The 13623-nt window shown below is 45.4% G+C and overlaps 1 protein-coding gene across 1 annotated transcript in view; it reads right to left on the bottom strand.

The window, feature by feature from the left end:
* The window catches only part of CPB2 (carboxypeptidase B2), a 41879-nt gene that overhangs the window by 12546 nt on the left and 15710 nt on the right, over positions 1–13623 (bottom strand). The window contains exons 5-7 of the mRNA XM_074988097.1: positions 7197–7298; positions 4928–5032; positions 356–466 (exon numbers count right to left, since the gene is read on the bottom strand). Coding sequence (XP_074844198.1) covers positions 356–466; positions 4928–5032; positions 7197–7298 — 318 coding nt within the window. The remainder of the gene's footprint in view (positions 1–355; positions 467–4927; positions 5033–7196; positions 7299–13623) is intronic.

Here is a 13623-nt window from a genome sequence, read left to right as displayed (position 1 = left end):
CTACCATAATTATCACCTGACATCAAAAAGAATTAAAATCACGGGGTGACATCTAAGCCTTGGTTTGACTTGGGATCTGGAAAACGCCTGTGATCTGTGAGTTAAAAATCATATATTTGCAGGAGTTATTGGAGTCTGTGAAGGGGCAGAGAATAGAGAAATTCCTGGCTTCAGTTAAGGGGTTTGGACTCAAAACTGCCACATGACACTGAAAAATATGCATTTAAATCTTTTCAGCCACCTTCTCTCAAGACAAAAAGGAGCCATATATATACACATATGTATCAGCCCTCACAATACTTGTGAATAATACGCTGGAATAGTCCACAATCTGTCTGGAAACTGTTTTACATACAGTGGTCCATGTGTATTCATAGCCATCTACATTCATCACAGGCATGACGTAGAAATCAAGATGCTGCAGAAGTCTTGCCATAATCCGATCTTTCACACGGAACTGGGTTGCCTATAGAACATGATGAGAACTTGTTCATAATGTTTATAATAACGTTTTCCTTACCATCCTTGAAAGGTATCTGATGAGTCTTCAGTTGGCTGTATATAAAGTAGAAATGTGATATTGGCAGTATCAGTCCAGCTACTAGAGGACAAATACATCAGAGAAGTTGCCACTCCAGCCAACACCTTAGTGAGCACAGACAGGCTTGGACTTCATTTGAAATGGAGACTCAGCTGTCCACCTACCCAACTGGGGTGGCCACTCTAGGTGAGGACTCAGGAATATTGGTAAGGAAACCTGTAGTTTTGCTGTTTGTGCAAATGAATAGTGTAAGTCTCCAAGATCGTTTTACAAGCCCTAAGTACTTAAATAACATTTGAAATGGCTGTTTCAAATATACAGTTAGGATTAAAAAAAATATATTAGAAAATGAAATATGCCCCGTGCAAAGGGCCACTGTAAGACCTTGGCACTACTTAAATCCTACCTAAGACATTTTGAGGCCTTATGAGGGACTGAAGTGTCTCTTAACCCTCTTATTTGTCCTCTGTATAAAGGCAAATTGTAGCCTAATAGATTTAGCGGGTTATTACATAGAGGCTATGTCTACACTAGCCCCAAACTTCGAAATGGCCACGCAAATGGCCATTTCGAAGTTTACTAATGAAGTGCTGAAATGCATATTCAGCGCTTCATTAGCATGCGGGCAGCTGCGGCACTTCGAAATTGACGCACCTCGCCGCCGTGCATCTCATCCCGATGGGGCTCTTTTTCGAAAGGACCCCACCTACTTTGAAGTCCCCTTATTCCCATCCGCTGAAATGTAATGCAAATTGTAGCCTAATAGATTTAGCTGGGTTATTACATATAGGCTACGTCTACATATTACATATAGGCTCGTCCCGACGGGGCTCCTTGTCAGCTCATGGGAATAAGGGGACTTCGAAGTAGGCAGGGTCCTTTCGAAAAGGAGCCCCGTCGGGACGAGACGCGCGGCAGCGAGGCGCATCAATTTCGAAGTGCCGCAGCCGCCCGCATGCTAATGAAGCGCTGAATATGCATTTCAGCGCTTCATTAGTAAACTTTGAAATGGCCATTTGTGTGGCCATTTCAAAGTTTGGGGCTAGTGTAGACGTAGCCTATATGTAGTAACCCAGCTAAATCTATTAGGCTACAATTTGCATTACATTTCAGCTGATGGGAATAAGGGGACTTCGAAGTAGGTGGGGTCCTTTCAAAAAGGAGCCCCGTCGGGACGAGACGCGCGGCGGCGAGGCGCGTCAATTTCGAAGTGCCGCGGCCGCCCGCATGCTAATGAAGCGCTGAATATGCATTTCAGCACTTCATTAGTAAACTTCGAAATGGCCATTTGCGTGGCCATTTCAAAGTTTGGGGCTAGTGTAGACACGGCCATAAAGACTCAGAGGGGTAGCCGTGTTAGTCTATAGCTTCACAGAAAAACAAGCAGTCCTGTAGCACCTGAAAGACTAATGATTTTATTTATTAGGTAATTAAGTAGGTAATCAGATCTGATGAAGTGGGTCTTACCCACAGAAGCTCATTACCTAATAAATAAAATTGTAATTCTTTAAAGTGCTACAGGACTGCTTGTTTTTAAGTATAAAGAGTTAAGTATAATCAGATCCTTTTCCCCTCATATGTCTTGCATTAGGGTCATCCCATCGTTGTGATTTCCCCTGTCCTTTTTATTCTCTGGCTATTGTTTTTCTGATATGAATATAAAGTGTCAGTCTGTATTGTGCCCAAAGCATCATTAAAATGAAGGTTTATCGTGGCCAAGAAACTAATACTTGTCATGTGTGTGGCTACGTCTGTGACAATTTTAATAGAAATGTTCCTTAAGAAAATTACATAGGAATAAAGCTTTGGTTTGAATTCAGAATACTTGGGTAAATTGGACAAAGGGGATAAAGAAGCAAAAAGTTTATCTTTCTTCTTGCTACCTTCTTACAGATGTTACAGGTGCATTGCAATGGCATGACAGCTGCACAGCTGGCCATCATTTAAACCAACAGCAAGAGGTTAATCAGCATTAGCTCCTTAGGGGGTGTTTAAGGGTGGGGCTTGATGTAATTAGGTGCCTAAATCCTACTGACCTTCAAAGATATTTTAGCACCTAACTCCCATGGTATCCTTTGAGTTTTCTATTTAAACTCCTTAACATATTTGTAGCTAATTCTGCAGCCACACTGATTTCATTTTAAATGAAGGCTGAAATTATATCCTTATGTTTATTCAGATACCTTTGCTCTCCATATACCATTCTTCTTCTTGGTGAACAAACTGCTATTCTGCCTTCTAGTCGGGTAACCCTAGGTTTGCACTGTGCCACTCAAATGCATTCTTAGAGTATGTCTGTACTGTCAGGCTGGAGGGATATATTCAATATGGAGGAGACTTACCCATGCTAGCTCTGATTGAGCTCGTGCAATAAAAGTGACAAAGTCATAGTGATAGGAGGAGCTGGCTGCCCAGAATATGATATTGTCTGAGGTGTCAGCACATATTCAGGGCAGGTAGCCCCTTCTGCCATTTGCACCATCACAGTTATACATCTATTTTTAACACATTTGCTCAGAGCTAGCAGGAGATGTCGTCTCCAGCTCAAAGTGTAGACATAGGCTTAGTTTAGAATATAGTAATCTGTTTTCTCCACTGCTGACCAGTCAAAAAATGTGAAAGACTTCGTCTGACTTGGTCTGATGCTTTGAAAAATTTATTGTTATATCTGCTATAAGAACTGAGCTCTTTAATTTCTAGCTCATAGCACCATGAGCGGGGAGGGATAGCTCTGTGGCTTGCACATTGGCCTGCTAAACCTAGGGGTGTGAGCTCAACCCTTGTGGAGGCCATTTGGGGATAGGGGCAAATAGATGTCAGGGGTGGTGCTTGGTCCTGCTAAGAGGACAGGGGACCGGACTAGATGACCTCCTGAGGTCCCTTCCCATTCTAGGAGATGTGTATCTCAAATTTTATATATAAAACAAAAACACTTTTTCTTTCAGTGCTGTGGCATTAAATTGACTAGGAAGTTGTCTTATGAATATGCGTAATTGAAAGACACTTTAAATAAAATACCTAATGTAACCTATCAACTTTAATACTATAATTTGCTGAATCTGTATATCCTATTTTTGTGCAGGTATCATTCCTGTATGTAAAGTCAGAAATGGGAAGTGTAAGTCTGGTTATTGTTTTAAATGTGCTGTTGAGAGCCATTACTGGTACCCTGGAAGACAATGGACTTGGTAGTGAACTAAACAAATTGTAAACAGTTTTTTTTATCCTGTAAGTCCAAAAAGTGCTTGATCTATAAAGACATACCACCTGGCACTGAAAGCCATTTTGAACCTGGTATTTTTCCATGGAAGGGGAGCGTGAGGCTGCCAAACGAAAGATTCACACCAGGGGAAAGTCTATTTAAGCAAGGGGAATTATCGACTCTTTGTCTTCAGCTGGTTTGTGAAACTGCTAAAAGCGATTTAAGAGGAAACAAAAAGCTTTGTAGGGCTGGAGATCCAAGTTACAGTAAAAGATCATCTTTGACTTGAAGTTTATATGTGGAGTAAAAACAGCTGTTTAGGATAAGATTTTGCATGTAACACATTTATTAGTGAATTGGAACTAACTGTGTTTTCTATACACAAGGGCCTTCAGAAAGGCGAGATGAAGATCAGACAGCTAGCAGAGGAGAAGCGAGCGCACAGAAAGCACAATAAGGACTTGCCAGACACCCACTACATCTGCAAGAGATGCAGCAAGGACTGTCACTCTCGTGTGGGTCTTCATAGTCACAATAGACGCTGTAAATGAAGTCCTCAATTGAAACTTTAAAGGGCGCGATCCATAGTCTATGCAGACTGAAGGATGCCTATGCCTACTACTATGTGTTTTCTATTCATTTTAATTTAGTATTTACTTTTATCTGTCTGTTTTCACTTGCAATCATTTAAATCCTGTTGTTTGTACTTAATAAAAGCAGTTTTGTTTACTATCAGACCCAGTGTAAATAAGAGTTTCCTGGGGGGGCAGGGAATGGCTGTGCATATCTCTCATTCATTGATAAAGGGAGCTTATTTGATGAGTTTTCACCCTGTAAAACTTTTACACTGAGAAAGATGGATGTGTCTGGGGGTTTGATTATTTTGGAGGATTGGTTTCCTGGGTGCCATGGCCTAAAATTGCATCCTCCTAGCGCTGAGGTGGTTCAGTGACGGCATTGCTCTGCAGCAGGGTAGGGGACAGTATCCCCAACTCTGTGCCTTGTCTGGGGGAGACCAAAGGATCTCACCCAGCAAGACAGGGTAGTGGGGAGCCCCAGAAAGCAAGAGGGTGGATGTCAGTGGCATGCTCAACACACTGGGGAAGAATCCCAAGAGGATGTATGTGACCACACCCCATCACACAAGGGATTTTGTTTTAAATACTGTGATGAAATCTACTCACATGTCCAATGAACCACAGGCAGAAAGCAGGAGCAATCCATTCCCTTGCATGGATACCACAGTCAATCCATATGGCACTCTTTGGTGTTCTGTCTCTTTTAGAAAGCTGGCAAAAGAATATTGCATGTTTAAGGCAATAAGAAAATCGTTGATTTTCTTGTTTGTTTGTTTCAAGAGTAGTGGCCACTTGGCTAAAGTTGTGGTGTTGGTGCAGTCTTTGTGTGAACATGACACTAGGCACACACTCCCCTGGAGATGTAGTCTCAGGCTTACCCCCTACGAGTTTCTAATGAGGAATGAAGGCCCCCTCTGTGTCCTGCCAAAGTAACATCAGCCCTGGCTGCACACCAACACAAAAGCTCCAGAACCTTCTTCCAAGGTATGGAGCCTTCCAAGACAGGGCAGCAGCACAAAAGACACATGGTGTCTCCCTACTGTGGTCCCAAAAGCAGGCATGACAGAAGGGCAGTGGGCCAAAATTGAGAGAGTGTCATTGCAATGTGGTGCACAGGGCCACAACACCCCTCAAACATGTGACAACCAGGGCTGTTTTTCCCTCTGGAATGCTGTGGAATGGAGTTCCGGCACTTTTTGCCTGGCGCAGCCACCATTTTGGAAGACAGCTGGGCTATGCTCCCTGTTTGCCATGTGGTGGCAAACAGGGCAGCAGTGCGGGGTGGCGAAATGCGGCTCAGTAGAGCCACGCATGCAGAGTGCCCCTCCTCCTGCTCTGTGCATCCGTAGCTCCAGCTGGGAGCCATGTGGCTCCTCCAGTCCCAATGTGGCTCCTGTGCTCCTGCTGCCCTGGCACCTGCAGCCTGGTGCAGTCCCGGAGGTGGCGTGGCACTTGCACAGCTTCAACAGCCCAGCGCACCTCCATTTGGGGTGGCTTCTGTGGTGCCAGGTCAGTAACTCGCAGGCATTCACTTAGGATGAGTGGGGAGGGCTGGAGGTACCTGGCTGTGGGGATGGGGGAGGGTATTCAGTTGGGGTAACTGGGGGTGCCTGGCCAGTTCAGGGGCTGAGGCTACCTGTCTCTGGGGAAGAGGGAGGGAATTAAGTTGGGGGGGGGGCTGGAAGTACCTACCTCTGGGGAAGGGGGAGGACATTCAGTTGGGTGGACTGGGGGTTCCTGGTTCTGGGGGAAGGCATTGAGTTAGAGCTGGGTGAGCCTGGCTCTGGGAGTGTCTGGCTCTCGGGGAGGCCATTCATTTAGAGCAGGGAGGCTGGGGGTGCAGGGAGGTTATGCCTGGGGGTGGTTTGGGGCTGTGGGGAGGGGTGTTAAGCCTGGGGGTGGAGGCTTGTGGTTTGAGTTCCGGCACCCTTTTTTCTAGGAAAAAACTACTAGTGATGACTATAAATTTCTCAAAAAAACTGCAACCTGCCATTTTCTTATAGCTTTATATACGTTGAAATGGCACATGAGAATAAAAAGAGAATAGTAAACAAAAAGAAGAAAGAGACAAGAAAATAAAGTGCTCTCCATTGCATGGCATTCACAAGAGCTATGTCTAAACCAGAGTGATCTGTCAACAGAAGTTACTGTTGGAAGAGATCTTCCAACAAAATGTCTGTTGGCAGATTGTGGCCACGCATGAAAGCAGATCGCTCTGTGGATCCACTCTGTCAACAGAGAGTGGGCGGACTGCCTGGCCACTCTCTTGACAGAATGGCCAACCAGAAGCACAGCAGATAGGGCTGCTCAGTGACCTGGAAGCCCTGTCTGTTGACAGAGGGGCCCCCGGAGCATCCACGCATTTTTTTGTTGACAGGTTCTGTAGAGGAAGGCGTTCTGCCTCATGGGGAAGAGGCAGAAGGCTGTCGACAAAAGTGCCAAGTTCTGTTGACAGTATGTTGACAGAATACATTTTTAGTGTGAATGCGCCATGAGTTTTGTCAACAAAATGCTGGTTTGGTCAACAAAACCCTCTAGTGCAGATGTAGCTAAGGAGACACTGGGCTGAATGGTGATCTCACGCTAATTTAAATGTCCAGTAACACAACTGACTTACAATACTCCAAAAGAAAACAGTATTTGACCCATTATGCATGCCAAAGTTCAGTGACACCTTGTTTACTTTTGGGAAGAGCAGAATGGAACATTTGCACAGCTAAAAAAAGAAATAGAAACACAAAACCCCCACATTTTTCTATTAAAAAAATCAGATTGTGCTACCAGAACCATTTTTAAAAATTCTCTCTGTCAAAAACTTGCACCTGTAGTTCAAATTATTACAGGAAAAAGACTGCACATTAATTCATAACTGTACCTTCAATATAAAAAGGGGGCGTTTGTCAAATGAGGATCCAATATATATTTTCTGCAGGAGATCAGCATTCATCTCTGTTATATCTTCCATCCAAGAATAGATCTATATAGATGAAGTGGATTAGTCAGCAAATATAATTTCAGTTTAAAAGTCATTCCATACACAGGAGAAATTCTCACTGACGTTAATGAGAGATTTCCCCTTCAGTGCAAGTGATTTTTCTAAAGTGCTAACATGACATGACCCACCTTTTTTCTGTATTGAATCTCTGCATCCCCATTGCCTCGTGCAAGTTTGACAGCGTAAGCACTGCATTGGGGGTCCCTAGCCCACAGTGCTTTTGCCCCAATTCCTTGGGGGTGTTCCATGTTGGAATCCCAGAATTCCAAGCGCTGTCCCAGAATTCACTGCTTTACTAATCATGTGAAAAAATAACTGGAAATTGCTCCATTTCCGGCTGTGGCATTCCAATGCAAGCATGGATCCACAAATGCTCCAACATATAGCACAGATAATTTCAGCAACTAGAGCAGCTGTCACTCAATTTATCCTTCAGTTCCAAAGATCAGTGATGCTTGGCTATCCTTATAGTACTGCTGCTGCTGCTGATGATGATGACGAGGATGGTTTGGAAGAGCAAATCTCCCAACTGCGGTCCAAGAACTCAGAGCTGCTGGTTGCCCTGACTGCATTGCTGACAGTGGACAACAGTTTTGGACTCATGAGACCAGCACACACTGATGGGACAACATCGTTTTGGAGTCCTGGGATGACCAGAAGTGGGTGCAGAACTTTTACATGCGCAATTCCACTTTTATGGAACTTTGTGATGTGCTGGCGCCTGCCTTGAAGTGCAGCAACACAAAAATGAGGCCAGCTTTAATGGTTCACAAGCAAGTGGCAATTACACTGTGGAAGTTTGCAGTGCCTGACAGTTACTGGTCAGTGGCAAATCAGTTCAGGGTGGGCAGATCTACAGTGGTGTCTGTGGTGATGCAGGTGGCCCATGCAATCTGTCAGCATCTCCTCAGGAAGACTGTGACCCTGGAAGATGTGCAGGCCATAGGGGATAGCTTTGCTGCCCAGGGCTTTCCTAACTGCGGTAGGGCAATAGATGGCACACAAATGCCCCTCATGGCCCCAGCCCACCTGGCCTCAGAGTATTTAAATCGAAAGGGGTACTTTTCCAGGTGATGCAGGGATAGGTAGATCACAAAGGTCATTTTACTGACATCAGTGTTGGCTGGGGAAGGAGGACTTACGATGTGCGCATATTCTGAAATTCGGGACTGTATCAAAAGCTTCTGGATGGGACATTTTTTCCCTGATTGGAAAATAAAGATTGGTGATGTGGAAATGCCCATTGTTATATTGGGTGACCCTGCTTACCCTCTGCTTCCCTGTCTTATGAAACCCTACACAGGAGCCCTGCACCCCAGCAAGGAAAGCTTTAATCACAGACTGAGCAGATGCAGCATGGTGGTGGAATGCATCTTTGGGCATTTAAAAGTGAGGTTCAGATGTTTATTAACGTTTGGACATTGCTGAAGCTAATGTCCCAACTGTTATTACAGCGCATGCTATTTTGCACAGCATACGTGAATCAAGGTGGGAGACTTTCCCATCTATCTGGACCTCTGAAGTGGAGGCAATAAGGAGGGCTTACTTGCAGCTGCCTACACAACCATCAACAGTAGCCACACTCAGGCAGCAGCAATAAGGGATGCTTTAAAAAACAGCTTAATGAATGATCTGTAGCACACATACTACTGATGTATTTCTCTGCTATAGTGCCAATAAATCATACCATGATGTAATGAATGAATGCTTTTACTTGGTGGGAGGGGTTTAAGTTGCAATAAGTAGAATGCATGTGGTGGGCAGCTGCGCCTTCAGCAGTCCCCTCCCCACCCCCAACCCACCCGCTTCCCTGCAGACCAGGGAGTATCAGTGGGCAGCTCTGCCCTCTGCAGAACCTCCCTCCCCCAACCCACCTAGTTTGATTTGTGTTCCCCGCTCCACACTCCTGCATGGCAAGAAATCACACCAAGCTGAAAGGAATGATTTTATTTTCGGGGGAGGAGAGGTTTAGGGGACTGGGAAAAGAAACCTTCTCAAGGGTCCTTTTGCAGTGGCCCTTGGGGCTGGAGAGGAAGGGTAGCCTTGCCCTCCCTCCCCGCATGCAGGGACCATGACGACGGGGGTGGGTGACCTCTCCTCAGGGGACTCTGGTCAGCAGGTGTCACCTGCTGCACTGCTGGGTTGAGAGTCCCTCTGCAGCTACAGCAGGGAGTACAGGACCTCCAACTGCTCAGTAACGACTGTTACGAGCTTTGACATGACCTCAGTCTGCTTTGCCACAGCCTCATTCATCTTTGCCACTTGCTGTTGCTGGAGATCAAGCATTCTCTCATTAAATTGTACTGGAGTCTGATGCCACTCAGCTGTACTGTGATGCCATTGAGCACCATCCTTTGTCAGCTTCATGTGCTCTGCCTCAGTCTTTTCCATATGCTGGAGGATCAGATCTTGTTTGCATTTCATTGTCTTTGGTTTTTCTCTAGAGCGCTGGGCAGAGGGTCTGGGAAACGAAGGTCAAAATTAATATACAATTTATATAACGTGCTTTGAAGTTCAATGAATGGGTCTTCCTGTGTACTTTCACTGAACGTATATTTTTGAAAGACACATGGGTTATTAAGGATGGGAGAGTAGGCATGCATTTCACAATTCATCACAATACTTTCTGGACATAAGCAATTGTCCTCTTTTGCAGGGAAAGGGAGGTCTGCAAAGTAGAGGAAGCCACCAGGGGTCCTGAGCGGGTGTGCTGTGACAGTGAAAAATGGACAGCTGCAGGGGAGGAGTTTGATGTACACTACCAATAATGTAAAAAAAAAAAGATAAATACTCCATAGAAAGGCTGCATATAAAGGGACATGGGAGGGGGAAAGTACAGCAGAGGAATCCCCATGGGACGTTGGGGGATTCCTGAAAACTGAAAACAAATGGTGCTTGGAAAGGGACATGGGAGGGGAAATGCAGCCACATGGCAGCGGGGAGTCCTGAAAAAGGAAAAGAAATGCTGGAAGAGAAATGCTGGGGGAAAGGGACATGGGATGGGAAAAGCCCAGCAGAGCCTGGCAGCCATGTGGCATAGGGGTGTCCTGAAAAAGGAAAAGCAATGATGGTTGGAAAAGGACATGGCAGGGGGAAAGCCCTACAGAGCTTGCAAACCTCATTGTGGAGTGGGGAATGGAGCACCCACTGGCTGCTGCAGGCAAATGTAAAGGGGCAGAAAATGTTTAAAAAAATCAAATTCCTGTGCCTCTGCAAGTTGCCAATGAAGACATCACCCTTCTAAAACTAACAGCTTTGGAGAAAGAACAGCTACTCCTGCCATGTGACCAAAAGCCTGGAAAATTTGCTAAAATGCTGTGTGGCACCCTGACACCAGATTGTTATCTGGTTGCCTGGCATGGCAAGATGTGCTACCATGGAAGCCTCAACACGTCAGGCCTGCCCAAGAACCTCATGAAAAAATGCAGGAGTGCCTGGATGAGGCCTTCGAGGAGATCATCGACCAGGAGAAGCACTCCATCCCAGGAAACATTCACATGCTGTTCTGAGGGGCACAGAACCACAGCTAGCAAACCTGTACCTATACACAACCCTATAGTTATACCCACCCCCAACCTGCTTCTAGCATGCAAAATAAATACTCACCCAAATCGCTTGCTCCTGGGGGCTCTGGGACCAGCGTGGAGGTGACCAGCAGGGAGGGAATCACCATGGAGGGGCCCAGCATGGAGGGAAATTCTGTGGAGGGGCCCACTGTGGAGAGAACTGGTTCCAGGTTGATGGTGAAGAGCTCCAGGCTGTCTGGAAGAACTTCCTCTGTCCCCTACTTGTTGCTGCTTTCCACCTCTCCATCGCCCTCTTCCTCCGGGCCACCCTGGTCCTCCAGGCTCACCCCATAATCCATACCAGAGCCTCCACAAGTGTCATAATTCAGTCCAGGCTCCATGGTGGTGTCGCTCCCCCTTAGCATGTTCAGTTGTTGATAATAGCGGCAGGTCTGTGGAACTGCCCCTCACCACTGGTTGGCTTCCCAGACTTTTTGATAGGCCTGATGGAGTTCTTTAACCTTCACCTGGCACTGCATAGAGTCCCAGAGTAACCTCGGGCAGCCATCTCATGTGGCACCTGATCATAGATTGCCATGTTTCTCTTGGTCACCCAAAGTCTCTTCACCACTGATTGGTCTCCCCAGATGGTAATAAGATCAAGAATCTCCTGGTGGATCCAAGCTGGGGCTCTCTTGTGAGCCTGAGAAGTTGTAATCAGATCACTACCTTGAATGCTCATGATTGCAATACAGGGCTACCAAAAATTGCTACCTATGCGGTGCGATGGCTCCTGATACAGTGCAACACAATGGGCAAAGGGTTTTTTTCATAATGGATGCCCTTTATATTTGCAGGGCTGGGCTGCTAAATTCCAATTCAAATTCTAATTCTAATTCAATCAAAACTTCATGGGCTTGCTGTGACCTTCTTCCTGCACAGCAGACAGCAGTGCGCAATGAAGCAGCCGTACTTGGAGGGTCACCATGTAGCTTTGTGGGATACAGCCAGGACACTTCTGGAGGCTAATAAATTTGAATTAAGGACCTGATGCTTCCATGCTAGCTTTGATTCAAGATTTTAAATTCAAATTTGATGCTATACTCATCCCATAATATCGATATTTTGTAATTGGTATTATGGCTCAATAAAGCGAGTTAACAATATTAATTGTGAAAGACTGTCACATTTTAATATCAAGCTAACACCTTGAAATTCTGTTTTTGTCTCGTAGTGTAGACACAGCCTCAGAAGTGTTTTTAATGGGGAAATATTAATTGAACAGGTCAAAAAGTCAACTCTTCTGAACCTTATTTTCAAAATTAGGTGTTTGGAAAAATATAGGCATATTTGTGTACCTCATTTGCATGTACAAATCAAATAATTGTATATGCAAATGAAGAATTACACTTCTAGTCAACCAAATGCAGGCCCCATTACTGATGTGCACACACATTTATGCTAATTTGTGCATGCATTTTCATGTAGTTAAATGAAAACTGAAAAACAGACTCTGACAGCTTGCTTGAATACCTGTTAGCTCACCAGACATAAAGATAGCTGGAGCAGAAATACTCACTTTTTTTTTCCCGCTTGCTGGCCCTTCATTTTATAGCTTAATTAGAAAATGTGTGGAAACTGTTAATAAAGCTATTAATACAGTATTTAATCAGGCCCATGCATAGGAATTTTTTCTGGGGGGGTTCTTTTTTGTCAGTATGGAATCACCGCCACCCACAACGCACTGTGCCCTTCTCCCCACCCCTCCACACCCTCAGCTCTCCAGCTGGCCCTTCCTCCACACCAGCCACCTCTGGTTTTGTCCCACAGGCAGCCCCACCCCACCCCCTTCTCGGCCTGAAGATCCCCCACACCTCCTGCTCAGCCCAAAGACACCATCCCCCCACTCAGCCGGGGAGGAGGAGTATGTCCTGGGGTGAGGGCTGAGCAGTGGACAGAAGCTGCAGCTACAGGGGATCACCTCTCTGTGGTCTCGTCCCACCTCCCCAGCACTCAACATGCAGTGCTCCACCTCAGCCTCCTGGCCTGCTGAGCCCTGCTTCTCCACAGGTGGCTGAGAGGACTCCAGCTCCCATGGGGCTCAGTGGGCCTGGAGGACTCAGCAGAGCACCACATGGTGAGTGGTGGGGTGGAGAGGCCACAGGATGGTTATCCCCTGTGATTGCCACTGCCACCACCTGCGCACTTCCTGCCCCAGTAATCCCATCCAGGCCGGTTAGGGATTTTCAGTTTGGCAGGGGCTGACCTTTGTGTCGAGGATGTGCCTTTGGTTTGGGCATCTCTGTGAAAATCTACCCAAATATGGCCAAATGTGGAAAAAATCAGTTTGCACATACTCAGCAGAGACTTCTTTGATTTTACCAGATTAAATCTCTGAAGATTCCAGCCTCACGCATACCCACAAAGGGCCAAATTAAGGATACTTGGAAACACTATACAGGTTGAACAGGTTGACAGGACAGACTGTGAATATTTCTTCCTTGCTGGCTAATATCCATTTAGGATTCAGGAAAGCAGAATCATTTGTAGAGTGTTCAGTTTACAAGCACATTTTTCTGTCCAAAGTAAAAATTATCAGAACTGTATAAAAGAATTACAGAAATCATAGGTGTAAAAGTAGAGATTTAAAACATGCAAGAGATAATCTAGCATATCTTTTTTGCATCAGCAAAGAAGAAAAGATATTAAGCAAGAAAGAAAGCCATATTTCTTCCTTTGCATTTTTCCTGACTGTGCTTTCAATGAACTTCAGACATTATTCTTACTGATGACTTCTTTGA

The sequence above is a fragment of the Carettochelys insculpta genome, chromosome 1, assembly GCF_033958435.1.
Source record: "Carettochelys insculpta isolate YL-2023 chromosome 1, ASM3395843v1, whole genome shotgun sequence".
In the NCBI taxonomy this organism is placed as follows: Eukaryota; Metazoa; Chordata; order Testudines; family Carettochelyidae; genus Carettochelys; species Carettochelys insculpta.
Note: the sequence above shows the minus strand (reverse complement) of the source record. Positions and strands in the feature narration are given on the sequence as shown.